The sequence below is a fragment of the Gopherus flavomarginatus genome, chromosome 2 (assembly GCF_025201925.1).
Source record: "Gopherus flavomarginatus isolate rGopFla2 chromosome 2, rGopFla2.mat.asm, whole genome shotgun sequence".
Classification (NCBI taxonomy): domain Eukaryota; kingdom Metazoa; phylum Chordata; order Testudines; family Testudinidae; genus Gopherus; species Gopherus flavomarginatus.
Window position 1 is genome coordinate 65,501,353 of NC_066618.1, and position 19,190 is coordinate 65,520,542.

General features: G+C 39.4%; 2 protein-coding genes and 1 long non-coding RNA gene across 6 annotated transcripts in view; 1 reads left to right on the forward strand and 2 right to left on the reverse strand.

Moving 5' to 3' along the window:
- Positions 1-2,573: 2,573 nt before the first annotated feature.
- Positions 2,574-4,496, reverse strand: HOXA2 (homeobox A2). The gene is made up of 2 exons (XM_050938702.1): positions 4,115-4,496; positions 2,574-3,573 (listed from the first exon to the last, which is right to left on the reverse strand). Exons 1-2 carry the CDS (start codon positions 4,494-4,496, stop codon positions 2,834-2,836), a joined length of 1,122 nt encoding a protein of 373 aa, XP_050794659.1. The 3' UTR covers positions 2,574-2,833.
- Positions 4,497-8,901: 4,405 nt separating this feature from the next.
- HOXA3 (homeobox A3) overlaps positions 8,902-19,190 on the reverse strand; it is a 43,351-nt gene continuing 33,062 nt past the window's right edge. For 3 of the 4 annotated variants that reach the window (XM_050938685.1, XM_050938684.1, XM_050938686.1), the window contains 2 exons: positions 11,918-12,500; positions 8,902-10,471 (listed from right to left, as the gene is read on the reverse strand). In XM_050938685.1, the coding sequence (XP_050794642.1) occupies positions 9,702-10,471; positions 11,918-12,383 (1,236 nt within the window). In that variant the 5' untranslated portion in view covers positions 12,384-12,500 and the 3' untranslated portion in view covers positions 8,902-9,701. Of the gene's footprint in view, positions 10,472-11,917; positions 12,501-15,264; positions 15,319-19,190 lie in introns of those variants that run through there. The other variant, XM_050938687.1, reaches the window with a different exon arrangement.
- On the forward strand, positions 15,485-18,279 carry LOC127044227 (uncharacterized). The gene is made up of 2 exons (XR_007772436.1): positions 15,485-15,574; positions 16,908-18,279. It is a non-coding gene; the product is annotated as an uncharacterized LOC127044227 (long non-coding RNA).

A 19,190-nucleotide genomic window follows, 5' to 3' on the forward strand; every position in this document is an offset into this window, starting at 1 on the left:
CAGATGTTTGAAAAGGTTCGATTTCTTAAAATCCTTGGGGGTTGGGCGGGGGGAGTCCAACAAGCACGTATGGAACGATGCTCAACCTTTTTTGGCTGCAGTATTGTCTTAGTTAATTCTTGTCAATCAGTTGTGATAAGGGCTGTATAAATCAGGTGCAAACACAGGCTGGTGAATCTGTTTACTATAAAAGAGATGGCTTTGTCCAGGGTGGTTTTTTTTCCCCACTACTTTAACGATTAACAAAACTGTTTAGTATACCGTATATGTATAATTTATTTATAAACATCGTTGATGTTATACCATCATATCAAAAGAACAGAATTGTTGACTAAAAGAACAGTAAACTTCTTTCTATTTAAAATCAATATATTTGCAAATCTATCTGCACATAGAATTCCTCTCTATATATTTACCCGTAATTTTTGCCAAATAACAGCTCCTCTTCTACTCTCCTCTGCTTCCTTTAAATCGTTTCCCTTCATTTCTGTACCATTGTTTTGAAGAAATCCGCTTCTTTTGTTACATTGTCTCTTCTCTAATGCCTCGAATTCTGCTGCCATTACAGAGCCTCAGTGCAACATAATGGAAAGGGGACACACCAGGGATAAATATCTCTTTATCCCCCCAAAGAGAAAAGTTGCCATCAGACACGGTCGCAAATGCACACAAAATTCAGAGCTGTGCTATTTTAAAAGTCAAACCTTTCTGCTAGCCCCCAGCCTACCTCCTTTGTTGCTTCGGTTCATCCGGGTTTACAGAAAGTCGAGTTTGCATCTCCAGCAATTCAAGCCTTTGAAGCATTTCTGGTGCCTGGTGCACATTCTTGGGACATTCCCCAAATAATACTCCGTGTGTCTCCCCTCCCGACACACACACACACTCAAGATTTAGGGGTTACAATGAGTTTCTTTGAAGAATTGTATCTCAGATAGATTTGCAGATAGTGATTTTAAATATAGCTTGAGAGACGTTTACTGGTCTTTAAGTAAACAATTCTGTTATTTTAAGAAGATGCTATGAGGTCACTCTGTATATACATCATATATAAATATCTAAAGCCAATCATATATTAACAATTAAATCCCATTGGAACCCTGTAACATGAGTTAAAATACTTGACGGAACTGCCTTCTTCCCAAAGAGAAAGTACTGAAGCAGCGAAAGAAAAGAAGCAGGCCCGGGGTTTTTGAGGCATCCGCAGCTTAGCCAATCTGTTGTTTTAAACGAGCAATAAAAATGAATTATGACTAAACGCCTTCTAACTTAATGGTTTTAGACGGGGATCCCCGGCTCCGGCAAATACGCGCGAGGATTTTTATTTGTGCATGTGTTCCTGCCATTGATCTCTTTGATGACATTCTCATTCATAGAAAGAGTGTGATTTATGAGTTTAGGAAGAATTGCATCCAACCTCTTCCAGCTATTGCCCACGCATCTCAGCTCCACAACGTGTTGCGGATCAGAGAAACAACACACCTCAGCTGAAATGGAAACAAACTACTTGAGACAAATGAATCCATTCAGAAATATTCCGGAATTCTCAAAATCAAGGGTCGACAGATCTCTGGGCGGCAAAACTACCTGCCGGCATCTGTTGCTTGATTTTAGAAGAGATTTCAAAACGCTCACCTTCTGAGCTAGGTAATTAATACCGATAATATTCTTACCAAATTAGCTGGAGTTTTTAATGTGCTTCTTTACTGCTGTAATTGAGGAAGTAACACATTTAGGAGAGGGGGCCGCTGAACTGGCTCCGTTGAAATTTGAACATGTTAACCATTAGCTTCCAGTTTTAATGATCAACCTTTGGCACCGCAAAACGGTTTAAAAAGAAAGGGACTTTTTTGTTATGGGACCCCCGCAGAAATCTCCGAAAGAATGGCACTAAGAACTTACGGTCCGTCCTAAATGTATTTTTACACATAATAACTTTTTTTTATTTCCTCTCTTTTTTAGATTTATTTTGGGACCTTTCAGCACCTGGGAGCTAATCCAAGGCGTCCTTTGTTAGCATTTGTATTTTTAAAGAAGTGTTTCAGAAAACGACTTGCTGGACACCTAAGCACTGAGTTATAGAAAAATAGGATGCTTGAAATGAGCATTCCACCCGTGTAACCAGCCAGTTTCTCTAGCAGGCACGTTTCCCATTTACAATAGATTCTATTTTGTCTGTAACCGCAAAGCTGCATATACATGGTGTTTGTCACAGTTTAGAAAATGCAAGACTTGTATTCACGTGTTATGTGTACATTAAAAGGAAGAAATCTTTATGTGAGCTCTGTGGGCTTTTCGTTATATTTGTGAGAATCATCGGGTACTTTGACTTGACTTATGAGAACCTTTGCAATAAAGAATTTAAATGTGATTTTTTTCTCTCTAATAAATATATTAAATTACCAAAAGGAGAGAGATTGTGACCAGAATGTCTTAATTTTATTTCTGAAGTTAAATAAGGGGTTGGGGGAGGGGATACCGGTTATGGTTTGAGTCTAGAGAGAGAGAAGAAAGCTACTTGTAGCAAACAAGAATTTATTCTAACAAAAATACTTATGACAACGCATCCTAATGTAATACAAAAATAAAAAGAAAGTGAAGATACAATTCTATATGATCACTTTCTTACAGGCCTCATATATTGCTTTCATAGAGGGACCTAGAATGTGGCTAGGTTAAACTGAACACAACTAAAACTTCATAAGAAACAGTAAAAATGGCTCTGGAACACAGTAAAGGGAATTAATAAACAGAAAATACTGACCAGGAAAAGAAAAATAAAAGAAAGTAATTTGAAACAAGCCATAACCGTTGGCGACAGGACGTCTTTAATTTCTCAGTAATTCAGATGCTGCAAGTCAATTGTAGTGAGTGTGTCTGTAAAAAAGTCAAAACTGTCAGCAGAAATATCTACAGGACTGTCCAGAGATCCTGGCAAACTGGGTGAAACTGCATCTGAAAGCTGTAGGCAGGAATCTGTGGAGAAAACGTTAAAGTCCTGTAAAGAAGGGACATCTAGGGCCTCAGGACTGTCATTGTTCAGGCCAGCTGCACAGTTCTGGGCCATTGTTGATAGGCAGTTTTGAACAGTGGGTGACTGATGCTGAAAATGTTTCAGATTTTTCTCATTGCTTGTTAAAGGCGAAACTGGGAAACTTTGGGACTCTCCATTGTGTACATTCTGAGCCTGCTGTTGAGATAGTGCATTTTGTTGAAAAGTGTAACCTTCCCTTTCCAAAAGAGCGCCTGAGACATTATTGAGGGTTTGCTCAAAGAGCGATTTCTCCTCCTCCTCTTCTGCTTTCTCGCTGTCCTCTAGATTCTTAAATTTCCCCTCACTGTTTTGGTTCTCTTTACACTGGGTCTGTCTCTTGTGCTTCATCCTCCTGTTCTGGAACCAGACTTTTACTTGTCTCTCAGTCAAATCCAGCAAAGCTGCGATCTCTACCCTCCTTGGTCTACAGAGATACTTGTTGAAATGAAATTCTTTTTCTAGCTCCAAAAGCTGGGTGTTGGTATAAGCCGTCCTCAGCCTCCTAGATCCACTGTTACCACTTTCGGGGATTTCATGAGACTCTGTAAAAACAGATAAATGCACAGTTTGAATTTTAGCATCCCAGCACATTCCACCTCAAAGAGGGGAAAGCTATATATATATATATATATATATAGCATAAAATATCAACTGCAACAAAATGGCCGCCCTTGGCTGCAGTAAATCCATTGTGTTGCACTCCTGTGCTCCCGATACTGTGGACCCCTTTCCACCTCAATAAAATTATTGCTTCTAGCTCCCAAACCTACCAGAGCAAACTTTATATTAGCCATACTACAATTTATAATTAATGCATCAGCTGCTTAGCTGAGCAGGAGCAATCTATCACTCTTCATTACTGTCAAATATCCTAACTCTAGGACAGCGAGACAAGAGGAGGTCAGCTCCAACTCAGATAAATCATCCCACATTAAACAAGTTAGGGAAAGTTTGGGGGGTTTAATAACACTGTGGAGCCCACCAGTTTATTTCCTCCTCCTCCTCCAAACCATTTCCAGTGAAGTTGGGAAAGCAACAATCCAAGGAAAAGGGCTAGCTCTAGGGGAAAGTCTTTGAACTGACCTTTGTGGCTTAGGCAGGCTGGTCCAGTGGCTGAGGCTGAGGCCGAAGCAAGCGGGAGGGTAGTTTTCTTGGAGGCTTTTTTCTCTTTCATCCAGGGGTACTCCGGAGGCTGCAGGGCGCCGGCTGGCACCGGGCTGCTGCTGCTGACATTGGGGCTCTGCTTGGGACGGCTGCTGCTGGTGTGGCGAGGGTGGCTGCCTGGGTTCAGGCTGGGGATGGTCTGCTCAAAAGGAGGAGGAATCAGTGTCGGGTGTGAAAGCGTCGAGTTCTTGATTGATGAACTTTGAAATGTATCACCGACAGGGGGAAAAGATGTCAGGCACTCAGCAAGCGATGGCTGACTATTGATAAAACCAATCTCTCGCTCAAATTCGAAATTCATGGCCTTCAACTCGCAGCCCCCTTGGAGAAAAAGTTCCCTCTTATTGAGGGTTTTTTGGGGGGAGGGGGGAAAGGCCCAGGAAAAAGGAGAGAGAGAGAAGAAAAAAAATATATCATAGAAGATCGCTGGTGGGGTGTTTTTTTTCTAATTCACTGATTACAGCCGTATGGGGACCGTGCTACTATTAAACTATTGAATTCATGGAGACAAGGTTGAAATTGGACCGAATTGGCTGTCACATGATTGCCTCTGCCCAATGACAATTTGGGCTTTAATCAAAAGAAGCCACTGTCTGTTTGATTGATCCAAAAAAGTCGGGAAGGAACGCCTCATTGGGGGCCAGAAAGGCTTTATTTACACTTTTTAGGGGGGAAATTATATATCTGTATCTATCGGCTTTGCGTCCTTATCTGAAATGACCTGTGCGTGCGCGTGTGTATGTGTGTGCATGTGTGTCTGTGTGTGTGTGTGTGTGAGTGTTTGTGTGTGTGTGTGGTTGCCTGTCCTGCAGACTGCTGCCCCTCTTGTCTCCTCCCGCACACTCATCTCATTGTTTGGGACTGTCAGGAAAACGCTTTGCACCTCGCAAATCATTTAAGCACCTCAATCTGACGCTTTGAGTCATTAACAAAGTAATCCATTAATCTTCAAAGTTTTGACACCTAGGGCCCCCACATCTCAGCCACATAAGAAGTTGCACCCAGGCAAGAGTTACTGGCAGAGAGTCCTGCTTTTTTCCTGGGGAATAGCACTTCCCCTAACTAGTTTATTGCTCCCGAATTGGCATCTCTATGACACTTTTGCTTTGAGGGGAGAGAGTATATACAGTATGGAGAACAACTGGCCGCCGATCTCTGAGCCCATTGTTTAGCAGGATTTTCCGCTGCAGCCTTGCTCCTACGGGAAGAATAACATAGAAACAGCTTTATGGTCATGACTTTTCACTGCAGTTGACTTCACAGAAGTGGACCATAATAGCTATATCTATATTATATAGATATAGATATACTGTAAATACTCTAAGCAATCTAGAGCATTAGTTTGTAAACTATACTCGCGTCTGCTGACATGTTTTGCTTAATAACCGTAGCAGACTGGGTCTGGTGAGTATGCTCAATTGCAGGGAAATATATTGGAAGGTAGTGTCAGATATGTATATAAATATTAATATGTCAGGGGAAAATGCTGCAAGGATTCTAACTTGAATAACTGTACATGATCTAAAAGCATTTTACTTTGTTTACAATCGTTTTGATTTAGCACTTACAGAGCTATTAAACTACTGAACTCTGATGTTTTGAAACAATCTTTCCAATCAAATCGAGAAGAGTGGTAAAATATGATGCTAATGGCTACAATTATTATTATTATTAATTATTATTATTCTCAATGAATATATCCGGAATTTTATTTTCCACAGCACACAGGCCATATCTGTTTCGTATAGCTTTTTATATTCAAAATGAAAAACATCATTGTGCTTTTTTTTTTTAATGGTCTAAAGGAAGTCAAATCAGCCTCGCGCTGGCAATAGCTGCTCAATTTCGGGATTGCATTGAAATGCATCGCCAGAATCTCTGTAAGTGGTTCAAATAACAAACTGATCATTAGACCTCCACTCTATCCGAGGCTGGCCAAAACCCTTCGGTTTGAAGCTAATAAATCCACAAGATGAAGTATATCTGGGAAAGGCTCGGGAGGAGGGATGGGGTTGGGACATTTTAAAGGGAGGTTGTTTTGTTGGGTTGTTTAAATAAAATATAGAACAAGACTTGTCATTTAATACCTCAAAAGGGATGCCTTATAAATATAGATGCTGTTGGAAAATGCTGGGGGTTTAATTTTCTTGCTTTTACTCCAAACAAAGCTCTGGTGATGCCTGCGCGTGATCAATCTTGTCCGCCAAAAGGTTTGACAGCTACTGGCCCTTAAGAACACATTTAAACCTTCTTGCTCTTTCCAAGATCAAATGTGACCGAGCAAAGAAGGAGAGCAAGAAACGCAAGTAAACAAGGAAAAGGGCTCCTTTTAAAAATGTACTGTTACAGAGTTATTCTCAGTACTGTGGGAACAGTATGGTTCTATTTGGCTTACTGCTGGGGGTTATTTTTCCTTTAAAATATTGGAATTAACAGTAGGATAAAAAGACAATAAAGGGAGAGAAAGAGGGAGATTTGGAGTGTAACGAGGCTTTGTAAGTAAAAACCGTGTGGGTGTAGGTATCCTGGGCATTTATTTATTTATTTATTTATTTATTTATTTATTCTATTTATTTTCTTGTGGTCGGTGTAATACAAAAACCACCTGGAACAAAAGGTTTTTCTCTTCGGACAATAAACGTAAAATACTTGTAAAAAAATCTATTACTCTGCCTTTATAAATATGTGTTAATCAATAGATTTTTTTAAAAACAAGATCTAAAAATTAAAACAAACCAGATGTATGATATATTTTTTTCTGGAAAAAGTAAGGGAAATTGCGCTCTTATATATATTTGGAATGACAGGGAGGGGATGGAGAGCCAAATTCTTTCTAATATTTTTATAAATTTAATTATCTGTGCTAAAAGAAGCAACACATGAAGAATTCATAGCTTCTGACATTTCCTTTGATTTTATTTAACCTTCCTAAAACAAGAGTTGTTTAAATAAAACAGAAACATTTCCAAAATAATCCTTTCTGGATTTATCAATTGCCAGAAGATATTGTCTTCCTCTTCAGATTAATGTTCTATTCTAGGTCAGTTTTGAATATATATTATTATTCAATGAAAAATGTCAGACAGATTCTAAGCAATCTCTTCTTCAGTTGCTTCAATATATATACACTTAACTACATACAAAATCGCTTTCTTTGACTGAAATGTTATATATATTTTTGCAGAACACCTATATATATATTCATTAATACATTATAATATTTTCAACAAACTTCAAGCAAGGATGATTCTCAGAACAAGATAAAGACTCACGATTAATAATATTTTAGAGTGAGACCAAAATGGCGACATTTTTCCTGTGCATTAAAAGGTACAGACACTGAAAAGCATGGGTTATTATATACATGGCATATGTTTATGCCTCTGTATACATACATGAGTATATTTCACCAGAGTTTATTAACGTTCACCCTGATTTATAGGCTGAATTTTAAAAATAAGGTCACATAGTATTATGAAAGAAAAATCTTAGTTTAGTATGTTAATTCGCGTCTCTGGTTTCTAGTTAATACAGATTCCTATTGGAATAGCCTTGCATGTGACTGGCTTGCTAATTTATTATCGAAAGCCATGCAGACAGTAAGTATTTTACAATATTGTATTTTTTAACCGAAAGCTAGAGCGCTCTTTTCTCCCCTCCCCCACCAGGGCCAGAAAAAGGAGGAGGTGAATTCGGGTAGGAAGTCAGATTAACACAATCGAAAAAATGCAAAATCGGGTCATTTTTTTCAAATCATAGACGAATAAGAAACAACATATTGAGAAGAAAATATCCCGAACTACACTGTAATCCTTTTTATGAGCCTGAACAGCTAGCTTTGCTTTCAAAAAGTGTAAACAAGCCTGAACAGCTGGTTTATTCTGGTTTCTTCCCTAGTGGGGTGATGAACTGTATTTCTCACTATTACATTTTGGTTTTAATTTGTGCCTTCAAAATATCCATATATATGAGCTTATTTTTATTCTTAGCTCTCTTTGCTTTATTTAATTCCTCCCCTCCCGGCCCTCCCAGCACAATGTAACAGTCGATGAATTGTCTGTTTTGACCCTGGGAGGAAAAGTGTGGGAGTAGAAAAGCGCCCAGCTTTCCAAAGGTCCCTTCAGTGCAGAGGCGAGAAGAGCCTTTTCCATACGGACGGCTGTTGGTGAAGTGGGTTCCTGCAGGAGGAAAAAAGAGCCCAACATGGCGAAATCCAACATTCCTGGAGCAAGGACCAGCTTACCCTTCCGAGCACTGTTTCGGGAATCACTCTGTTCGGCGCCGGCACCCGAGCTTTAAGTGGAACACTGTTGTTTGAGAAATATACCTGGTTTTGTTTCTGACCCAAATAAATATTATTCAGACAAAAACATCCTCCCCACAGCAGTGCCTGTAAGCATGCCTGAAGCTCAGCACCTAACGTTAAGGACACATAAGGCGAATCGTTCGCATCTTTGGTATTTTCAACGCTGAAACTGTCACAGCTCATAAGACATATTGGGATTTGCCAATTCACTGCAGGTTTTAAAATCTTGATAAGGAAAATAGAAGGGGCTGGAGGGTACGTGGGTATCGGATGTTTGTGTGTATGTGTATCTGTTCACTTAGAGATCACATGGCTTGGGTCTTTTAAAACAAATAATCGTTTCTTAACTCTTTATTATTCAGAATAAAAACTTTATTTTTTTTCAGAATGTGAGCAGCAAGGAATGTATAACTTTCAAAACAAATCTAGTCTTTTCAGGTTTACACATTTTCCATTTAGCTGGATGTTACAAGCATAAATTATTCAATTTGTGATCCATTTTCTTTCAGATTTTATTGCATTATAATATTTTTAAATAAAGGAGTAATAGTTTCCTTTCAAATGATATTTCCTACTTATGCCAATATGCCATCTAACATATGGCCAGGTAAATACCTCCTGAATATTCAGGGTACAGAATTTTTTATATATATATAAATATGAACAGATGGGGATAAATAAAATTTTAAACACTTAGATTATTCAATGTTTTCAAAAAAAATATAAATTAATCTGAATGTTCACCAGCATACACACATTGAAAGACTTAACACGTATTAATAATTGTCCAGGGAGCCCCTGTTCAAGCGCCTTTGATTTCTTTCTCGCTATTTAAAAGAAGTGCAATAAAAACTTGCTTCCCCGCGGGATCAATCATGTACGAACAAATTCACATTTCAGAATTATTGTTATAGAAAATTTGTTCATATACCCTGTTTTGATAAAAGTGTAGAAGTAAAGTATAAAGCCTACGTATACTCCCAAAGGGAGACACAAGGCTCCAGTTCAAGAAGATAAATATCCACTATTGAAACTATAGAGCAATTCAAGCAACAAATATTGCTACGTCACATAAACTATAGAACGTTTTACCAAACAAAACAAAACAAAAAACAAAAAAATAGAGGGAGATGGGAGGGGAGGGTGGAAAGTACTTTTTAAAAAGTTGGGGACTTCATTCCACTTAGTAACTCATGTCTGTTACAGATGGGTGAGTTTGGGCGCTTCCTGAATTCTTCCCTGAGAAGGATGGTGAGAAGTAAGGTCTGTGTATGTTGGGTGTGGATCACAAGGTCCATGGTGGTGATTGTTGCCCATTGGCCCAGTCCCACTGTAGTCCATGTTGGCAGAGGAAGGATGAGGGAGATGAGTTAGACCAAAGATGGAAGGCCCAGAATTGGTCATGGTGTCCACATAGTTGCCCCCCACATAGACGGGGCTTCCCTGTATATGTGGATTTCCATAACTGTTGCCTTGAAGAGGATGAGTATCATATTCAGGAGTAACCGCTGCTGTCCCCGTGTATCTCTTTTGAGGAAGTGGGCAATTATTGAGAGGAGCTGGATATGATGCAGGGATGCCATAGGCGTTTTGATGAGGCTTGTTAAATGATGGAGGCGACTGGGGCTCATAGGGAGCACTGTTTACTAAAGAATGCATAGAGTTTAAATACCCCCCAGGAGCTGGAGGCACAGGACTTCTACTTGGGGACTGTCCTCCTGAAGAGGTCATCATGCCCTTTCCCTTTTGATCCTTTTTATATTTCATTCTGCGGTTCTGAAACCAAATTTTGATTTGTCTTTCTGTGAGATTGAGTAAATTAGCCATTTCTACCCTTCTTGGCCTGCAAAGGTATCTATTGAAGTGGAACTCCTTTTCCAGTTCTACCAGCTGGGCACTTGTATAAGCTGTACGTGCTCTTTTAGAGGAGGCTTGCCCTGGAGGGCTTTTATCACCAGCACAGCTCTCACCTATGTAAATCACACAAAGAATACAATCAGCATGGTGGAACCTGAACACAATAACCAGAAACAATAGCAGCCATGGCTAGGATTAGTGTCCGTAGATCCCAGCTCACTGGTATACAAATATCCTAGTGAAACGTACATATTTCTTTCTATAACTAAAATATGCCAGACTAAAAGCACTGAACGGTTCACCATTATTTTCCTTCACCTTTGAAGTGTCACTGTATGACTATAAGTGCCTCAATTAAACACACTAAATATTGTAGTTTACCTGAAATAATCCTTATACAAGAAGAAAAGATTTTTTTAAAGCGAGTCTTATGAACTCTTTAATGCAAAAGTCTGATTATATTTTATATATTATTGTTGGTTTCCTCAAAGCAGTCCAGAGGATTTAGATACTTCCATCAATGGAATCCTCCAGAATGGTCTGAAAATCTCATCATACACACATGAACTCTGTGTGTGTGTGTGTGTGTGTGTGTGCACACTCACACTCATGTGCACATGTCCCATATATACAAACAAAAATATAAATATAAACATATACATGTAAATATAAACATAAATATAAATATATATGTAATATGTATATATATATAAACACATTTCTTTGATGAATAAAATAATACATGACACACAACATTGTAAATGGTAATATTATCAAACCATAAGAAAGGCATGAAAGAAAAATTTGCTAAAGTTTTGGAATCTATTTCCGCAATACACAGGAAATATAGGAAGTGGTAAATATAAACAAAATATCTGGGAACAGAAGCTTGTGTTATCGATTTAGATGTATTTGTGTAATAATAGTGTTGATATACACTATAATCCCCCAGTAGTATTTTTATGGACCTAACTTTACTGTACTCATAACTGATCTTTGTTTAGTAGACTTGTAACTTTGCCAATCAGTCTGATAAAATAAGAATAGGTTCTGAATGTAAGTAAAGCATTGATCCTGACTGCAGATGATAATGAGCTATTTTATTCCAGTTACACTTCAGCAGGGCTAGGTCACTGTCTTATTATTCTAATAGCACTATGCCAACAAAATATTCAGGATGTGCCTCTGGCTAGAGGCCTAGGCCTCTATATATTGACATGATTTAATAGAAGAGGGAACATAACCTGTGGAATGGAATGTTACAGACTAAGAGGTAAATGTTATATCAATCTTAAACATTAGAAAATAGAAGTGCCTAGAAACTAAATAACTTAGAAATAATTTGCAAGGCTGAGTTTAACATTTTACCAAAGTCACTTTAAAGCAATGAAAAACACTTTCTAGAAGATACATAGTAAAAAAGTGATATTAGAAATATGATTATTCCGACAATATTTTTTTTAAAAGATGACATGTCTAGGACAAACTACAAATACCTGATCCCACAATTTGGCCTGCAAGGCTAAGTAAGTCACTTATAATGTAAATACTTTTCATACCTGAACTGGAGCTGCTGTTTTTCTGCTTTGTATTTTGTCGAGACTCTTTCATCCATGGGAATATTTGCTTGGACATGGTGGGTGAGTTAATAACTGGGCTCTTGGTAGTGTTAGTTGGGGCAGAATTGCTGCTGGCATTTTGAGGTGGTGAGACAGAGGGTGGAGGTGGAGGTGGTGCCTGCTGGGCTGGAGGTTGTTGCTGTTGCTGCTCTGAAATAACTGGGGGCTGAATGGGTTGGCTAGTGATGGTCCTCATGCAACTCTCATTGATTTCATTGGCCTTATGGTGGGACACAGAACTGCCAGGTGACTGTAAAGAGCAAGCAGGTCGATGATATTCAGTTTCCACAAGTGATGAAGATGGAGGATATTGCTGCTGACTAGCATTATAAGTGAAACCATTTGCTCCTTGGTAGGGGTAGCCACCATAGATTGCAGAGCTGTCGTAGTAGGTCGCTTTTTGCATTTCGTTGTTTCCCAATATTTATTTCACAAACTGACAGGGTCTTGACACCCTTAAAGAATAACATTGGCACCCCTCTGTCACGTGACGTTCTTCCTCCAATGGCCTCTCCTGGTAGACCTAGGGTGTAGCGAAAGCACACTAGAGTGAAGAAATGGTACAAATCCATCTTACTTTCAATAGCTAAGTGACATGAAAGCCATAAAAGAAAAAGTGGTCAGCAATATTTAGCAGCATGACTTGGCCTTAGGCTAAGAGAATTTTGATATAAAAGCTGCCTGAATCTATTGGCAGCTACAAATATGTGGTTTACTGCACCAGTAGAAGGGTTTTCTAGGGTTTATAACACCGTGAATTGTTTTATCATTTATCACACAAGGAACCAGAGAATTATTTAAATACAACGCTTCCAGATAAGGGTAATCAAGGAAAATGTATGTTGCACTAGGGGAGTGGTTCTCTCATTCACTTTCACTGCTGTAGGAGAGTAATAAACCTTTCTCCTGTACTTCACAGTAACCACTGCCATCTTATTTTTAATATTTATATTGTGGTTACAGTTTGGATAAGACTTTTTAATTGTACACACACACACACATACATTACGCGGGAAAGAAAAAACTATTTAAAGCCTTTCTATTCAAGAAGATCCACACGCACGCAGTCTAATGCATATTTTGTTTTCCTATGAATGAAGCAGTACTTGCAGATCAAGCTGGTACTAACTTCGATATTTAATACCAAACCCACCTCACGCACATAAATCAGTTTTAACTGCAGTGAATTTTTAAACTTGGACACAGATTTGGCAACCAGGACCAAACAGTTTTACAAAGCCATCAAAGTAAATAATTTGGGGACTGTTCTCCAGTTGTCACTTGGGAGTTTTCTCTCAAGTGAGCCTGGTAGAATCGGCCTGTTTGGAATTTCCATCTCTTATATCTTTCACTTTAAAAAAAAATCCCAGAAATGGAATGTTGTTCTCTAGGAATGACAATTATAATCAAAAGTTCGTAAAGAATCAAGGCACTTTTGAAGTTATTTTGGAGCTACTTCTTTTCATGGAAACTACCAAATTCTACCTGTTAAAACATGATGGATTGGAAAAAACACCAGGAACCTGAAAAACCAGCGTTCATCTCCATGACCACGGCTTGAACTTTCCTTCCAACTTAACGATAATAGGTTCTGTCTTTGAAACTGCTATGTAATTTGATGTATGAGGGTCATTTGGCTGGAGAGAGGGGATGGACACACAAACCATAAAATGCTCCTACAGCCCGTGCGAATCTTTTTTGTTAACTCATGCTGTTTACCTGCCTGAAAATAAACAGTTAAAGATGTGTCCTCAGTAATGGGAAAGGATATCAGAATGTTATCTCCAATCTAGGAACTCTTACACACACACACTATTTTCAGAAATTAAAATCCTTTTCTCTACCCGCACCCACCTCTCTGTTGCTGACAAACAGCTACACCAGGTCAAAAATAGTGCGCTACAGTCTCATGTTGCTTGATTTTTTCCAAAGCAGCTAAAACCACATGAGCCTCTGAGGACAAAGTGTTACACAATGTACACCAATAGTTACAAATATATGTATTTAAAGTGATACAAGTTACTTAGAAAGGAATGGTCCCTTTCTTTTATTATAGACTAGTTAATGTAATAAACCCCCAAAAAGCGTTACCATTTGATTTTTTATTAAGACCCATGGATGTTATTGAACTAATAAGCTGGTCAAGGTAAAGCATATACATATAAGCTTATTAATTTCCAGTTCCTCAATTATAAAGCATAACCTTCCCTCCTCCCCCCGTTACTGTGCCTGATTCTTAGGCCCTAAAGTAGGTTTCATTTAGTTCCCTTGAAACACACAGAGAAATGGGACTCAGTCTCAGGAAAACAATACATTAATTAAATAATGGTGATCTTAATGTCATGGTCGCCCATTTAAAATGCTTCACTTTATTTTTGACATTTTAAAGTTTGTTACAGTGACTAACACGTCCAGGGGGGGTAATGCTGAGTAGAAAGTCTGGTGAAGAATATTCCCAGAGCTCTGCACGGAGCTAAAACAGAAACAAAAAGCAACTTGATTTTAGGTTCTGGAAAATCTATTTGCAGACAGAGCAACTCAGGTTTTGTTTTCCAGAGTTAAGCAGCTTCTGCAAAGTTATAGAAAACTGGGAAGCTGTGGGTACAACAACTTTTTTTAAAAGTGCCAGAGATACTAAAACCAGAGGAGGACAAAAGTTTGTCACTGAAACTGGTACCTGGGCTGGCAAAAATGTTTCTCTTTTACACATTGAAGACAAAGGGCCTGACTCTGTCCTCGGTTATACCAGGGCGATCCCACTAACTTCAATGGGGTCGCAAGGGAGTGAAAGCAAAATTGGGCCCCAAAATCTTGGAGTGGCCCTTTCGCCGACAAGATCAATATTTGTGAATTAAACAAGTGCCACTTTAACAAGCTCTCCGAAAGATAAAGAAGACACGGAGGAAAGCTGTCTTACTAGGGGCTGAGCAGGGAGAGGGAGGGGGTCCGAGCAGGTCCCTCACTTGTTCCCCATTTCCCAATTATTCCCCCCACCCTGGTACATCTAACAAAATTCTTTCCTTCCAACCTGCCTTCCCCCTAGCCCGAACTCTGATCCAGGAGAGAAAAGCAGGCAGCCTCTAAAGATTTCCTGACAGATAAAGAAAAGTTCAGGGAAGAGGGAGAAACTGCCTGCATGCGAAGTGTAAGGGTATCAGTCACTGCCTGGGAGGAAGCTCCTGCTTGTGAACTCTTCTTGAACCGAGATTTAAGTCTATGGTCATAAATCACTGGGACATAAACTCCGCCGTTCACAACTGATAGCAGCGTATTTGTGGCCTGCTTACCTTAACTTCTGACGACTGAGGCGGAAGCCAACATGCTCTTTGGAGGCTCGGCGACACACAACCCGGGGAGCAGGACTTTCCCCCAGCCAAGTCCCTTCGGCTCCGGGATGGGCACCAGCTCAAGTCATCTGCACCAGGAACCCACCAGCCCAGACTGGAGGAGCACTCACTGCTCAGGACTCGCAAGGGATTGCTGGTTCGGCTTGGACCCCCTTCCTCTCCCTGCTCAGCCCTTAGGGCAGCAAGCGGGTCCCAAAGATAAGAGCTATCAAGTCTCAGGGCTTCCCTCATGTAGTGCCACAGAAAATGGGTATGTTTCTTATGAATATTACACGCAAAAGACGTCTGGTGGGGAGGGGGGGGAACCGCAGCCGCCTCGGGAAGTCCGGGGCAGGGTGGGGGTTGCGGAGAAGGAATGAAAGAGTGAGAGGAGAGAGGGGAGTGAAGGAGTGCAGCTCCCCCCGCACCGAGGCGTCACTAAAGTCCAGGAAAATTATGCTAATGAAGACAAACGGCGCTCACAAAGGGTCACTCTGACCAGTTTTTTGTGTGAATCGGTTTTTGGTAGATATGGAATATTATCTACCCGAGCTCATGAATGCTGAAAGTTGTGGGAAACGTAGTCAGTAATACTAATAACAATCATAATTAATCTGTGGTTTATGTCTTCCATCCAAGCAACTCCTATCAGCTCTGCGCTCTGGGCAATGCTTTTAGTGGAACGAATGAAATAATTATAGTTTGCACTTAAACATATACACACGCAAATAGAGATGTACACACACACATACACCCATATTGATATCCACACATATATGCACATACTGATACATTCACCTATGTGCAGAGATAGATCTACGCATACATACACATCGATATACCTATAGAGCTATCCACCCATATGTGCATGGATATACTTTCACGCATTCACACATACATTTGGCACACACGCTATGCCTATGTTGGCACACTTATCTGTATAGACTGCTGAGGTGTATCTGGAGGGTTTATGTCTTGAACTTCAGTGCTTTTTTAAAAAAATAACCCAAATTTGACAACAGAAATGTACGCGCGTCAGTAACAACCATGGAATTCCTTTCGGTTACATTACAGTTCGAATCAAGTTTAAGACTATAACCCCGCATAAAGGAGCTGGTTTGGGTGAAACACGTTAAGTGGAGATTTAGAATAATTAGGAGGTGTAAATTTGTCGTTTCTTCGTTAATTAAGGTGTTAAAAATATAAATAGTATGCTTAAAATCGCAAGGGAGCACAGTGTCACCTTAAAGCAAAAACAAAGCAAACGACAAATAAAAAGCACTATAAGGCCAGGGTGGCCTCTTATGCATACCAATGGTTTTTGTCATTTATGGCTATACAAGATTTATGGCTTCATGCACCAAAGCTGTAAACAGAGCACTAAAACAGAAAACACTTGCTCCTTATGGCATATTGCGATGGCACAACATGAAAGGAGAAGTCGGGCAGCGTAGGAGGGGAGAAGAGGCAAAAATTCACTCGTATGCATTTTGCTTCAAACAGCCCCTTGAATGTCGCATTTGAAGAAAAGCTTCTTTGGTCAATAATCAACCCCACACTTCTTTTTTCTGAAACTGCTGATTTGTCTTTCTCCCTGTTTCCAGCTAAAATTGCAAGATGCAATCAAAGAGACCCCTACAGAACCCTCCTAGAGCAAACAGGGGAAACTGGAAGATGGTTACTTATACATCTTCAAAAACCTCCGGACTCAGGAAACTGTGCCGATTTTGGGAGCTCTCCAGAATACCTCGGGAATATTTGGTGTTTTAATATTAGAGCGTTTAAAGTTTGGACTGAAATATGTATGTTGTTTTGGAAGGGGGAGGAATAAGGGGAAGATTCTTTGTTCTAAATCGTGGGAATTGTTAAGGTATTTTAATTCAAGAAATTAAATGGTTTATTGAGCTACTGAGGTATGTTTTCCCTTGATACATTCTACTGTACAAGAAAAGAAAGTTACTTGGCAATAACTCTAGACATGTCCTGTCTTTCTCGCTACCCAAAGATGTAATTTTAAGGTCCGCAGGTGATTGTTCTTTGTATGACTGGATTTGAATTTGATGTAACATATAAAAATGCGCATATTTGCACTGCATGTTATACAAAGATAAATGCGTTTATCTTTCACTAACAGAGGGCCGAAATTCCCTCCTTCCCTAATACCCCACAGAAGCCAATGGGACTGCATGGGTTTAATTTGAGGGAAGAATTTCCTCTATATTTTGGTTAAACCTTTGAGATTTGAAATGTAATGTGTTTCTGGACAGTTTCCATTGTATCGGAGTTCTCTCCACTCACGGAAATGTTGTCAGTCTCGGTGTAAAATAGCTAATATAAATCTTTATTGAATCCGTTCTGGCAGAAACGCCTAAGATTATAAACGATTTATTATTTCGGCATATTTTAGGGGAAAATAATTAGTGGGAAGAATATTCTACCTCCTTCAAATTGGGGAAAAGAAAGAATTGAAGAAATTACTTATAAAATGTACGTTCAAGTAATTACACAGATGAGCAAGGCTGTGAGTTGCCTTAGAAAATGAGTGCATTATCAAATATTGCCAACAAGCCTGTTTAATCTGCATTACCGTGTGTGTTATCGAACACCATAAAATCGCAATTGACACTTCATTTTGTATTTACTCAACGCTCTGACTATTTACACAAGCAGAAAGGCTTTCGAAATATCCATCTACACAACTGTTCTTGGTCTGCACGTTTTATATTGCGACTTCTTTTTTATTTATGAGTGTTTTAACTGGGTCAAAAATGCACCAGAACTGGGTCGTAAATCATCAGAAACGATGACAAGCAGTAAGGCTGCTATTAAAACTTTTATTTTCCCGACGCGTTTTTGGCCCGTTTAAAATATGGTTTGACCTGCTTTAGCTTTAAACACACTGTTGGGAGTGAAATAGCCCTGCTTTAATTGCTTAAGAAAAACACTATGGCTAATAAAGAGGAACATGCTTCGTTATGTGTGGTGGAATTGGCATTTCTTTGGGTCAGTTCTGTTCTGAGTGTATCTGTTGGCAGCTAAACCCACATTCTACATTTCCGCTTTCTGGGACCTTGCAGAATGGCCGCTAGTGGTTCTAAATTAAACTCTGCCTTTGTGTTTCAGTAAAGAACGTTTTGTTTCTAATAGTTCGATTTTTTTCCATGACCCGTTCATAAATTGAGTAATTACAAGTGCCCAGTAATTTGGGACAAAATGACACAGCCGCGTCTAGGCGAGCATGTTGCCCCAACTCACTGGAAACATAAATCAAACCTCAGCACTCTGACCTTTCCCAAAGCTGGAACTCACTGGTGGATGTAATTTTATATAACATTTGTCCCCTTGTAGAACACAAGGAATCCCTTCATTTTTTGGGTTATTTGAGGTGCATTTCCCTCTACACAATATATGTAGTTATATAGCGCAGGTTACGACATAGTGGTAGAGATAGGAAATTTAGTGATCATGTAAATCCTTACAGAAAGGAGATTGTCCCCTCCCCCCTCGCTTTCCAGATCTCATATTCAAAGTAAAACAAATTTCCAGAGGCTGATTTATTGTTAGAATCGGTGGATGGACATTTGTTCATAGCCAGATAATTCTTAGCTAAATCCAGGTTTGGTTTCACTAAGGAAAGAAAGGCAATCCCTTCTCAGCTGGAATTGTTAACCTCGATACGATAGAGAGCTAATCCAGCCCTGCTCGCATAGTAAACAAAGTACCACTAAGCATCATAAATAAAATGGCAGCACAATTGCATACTCATCGATTTTCGGAGCCGGAATCGGCAAAAGAAGCACACAGAAAACAAAACAATAACAGCAGCCACCAATCGAACCCCAACTCCATTCCAGGGGTGTTTCTCAATCTCCTAAAATACTCTTTTA

Coding starts and splice junctions, on each gene's coding strand:
- HOXA2 (XM_050938702.1), bottom strand. CDS start 4,496: ATGAATTTCGAATTTGAGCGAGAGATTGGTTTTATCAATAGTCAGCCA. Junction 3,574..4,114: donor AGCCTGCCTAAGCCACAAAG/GTCAGTTCAAAG, acceptor CTGTTTTTACAG/AGTCTCATGAAATCCCCGAA.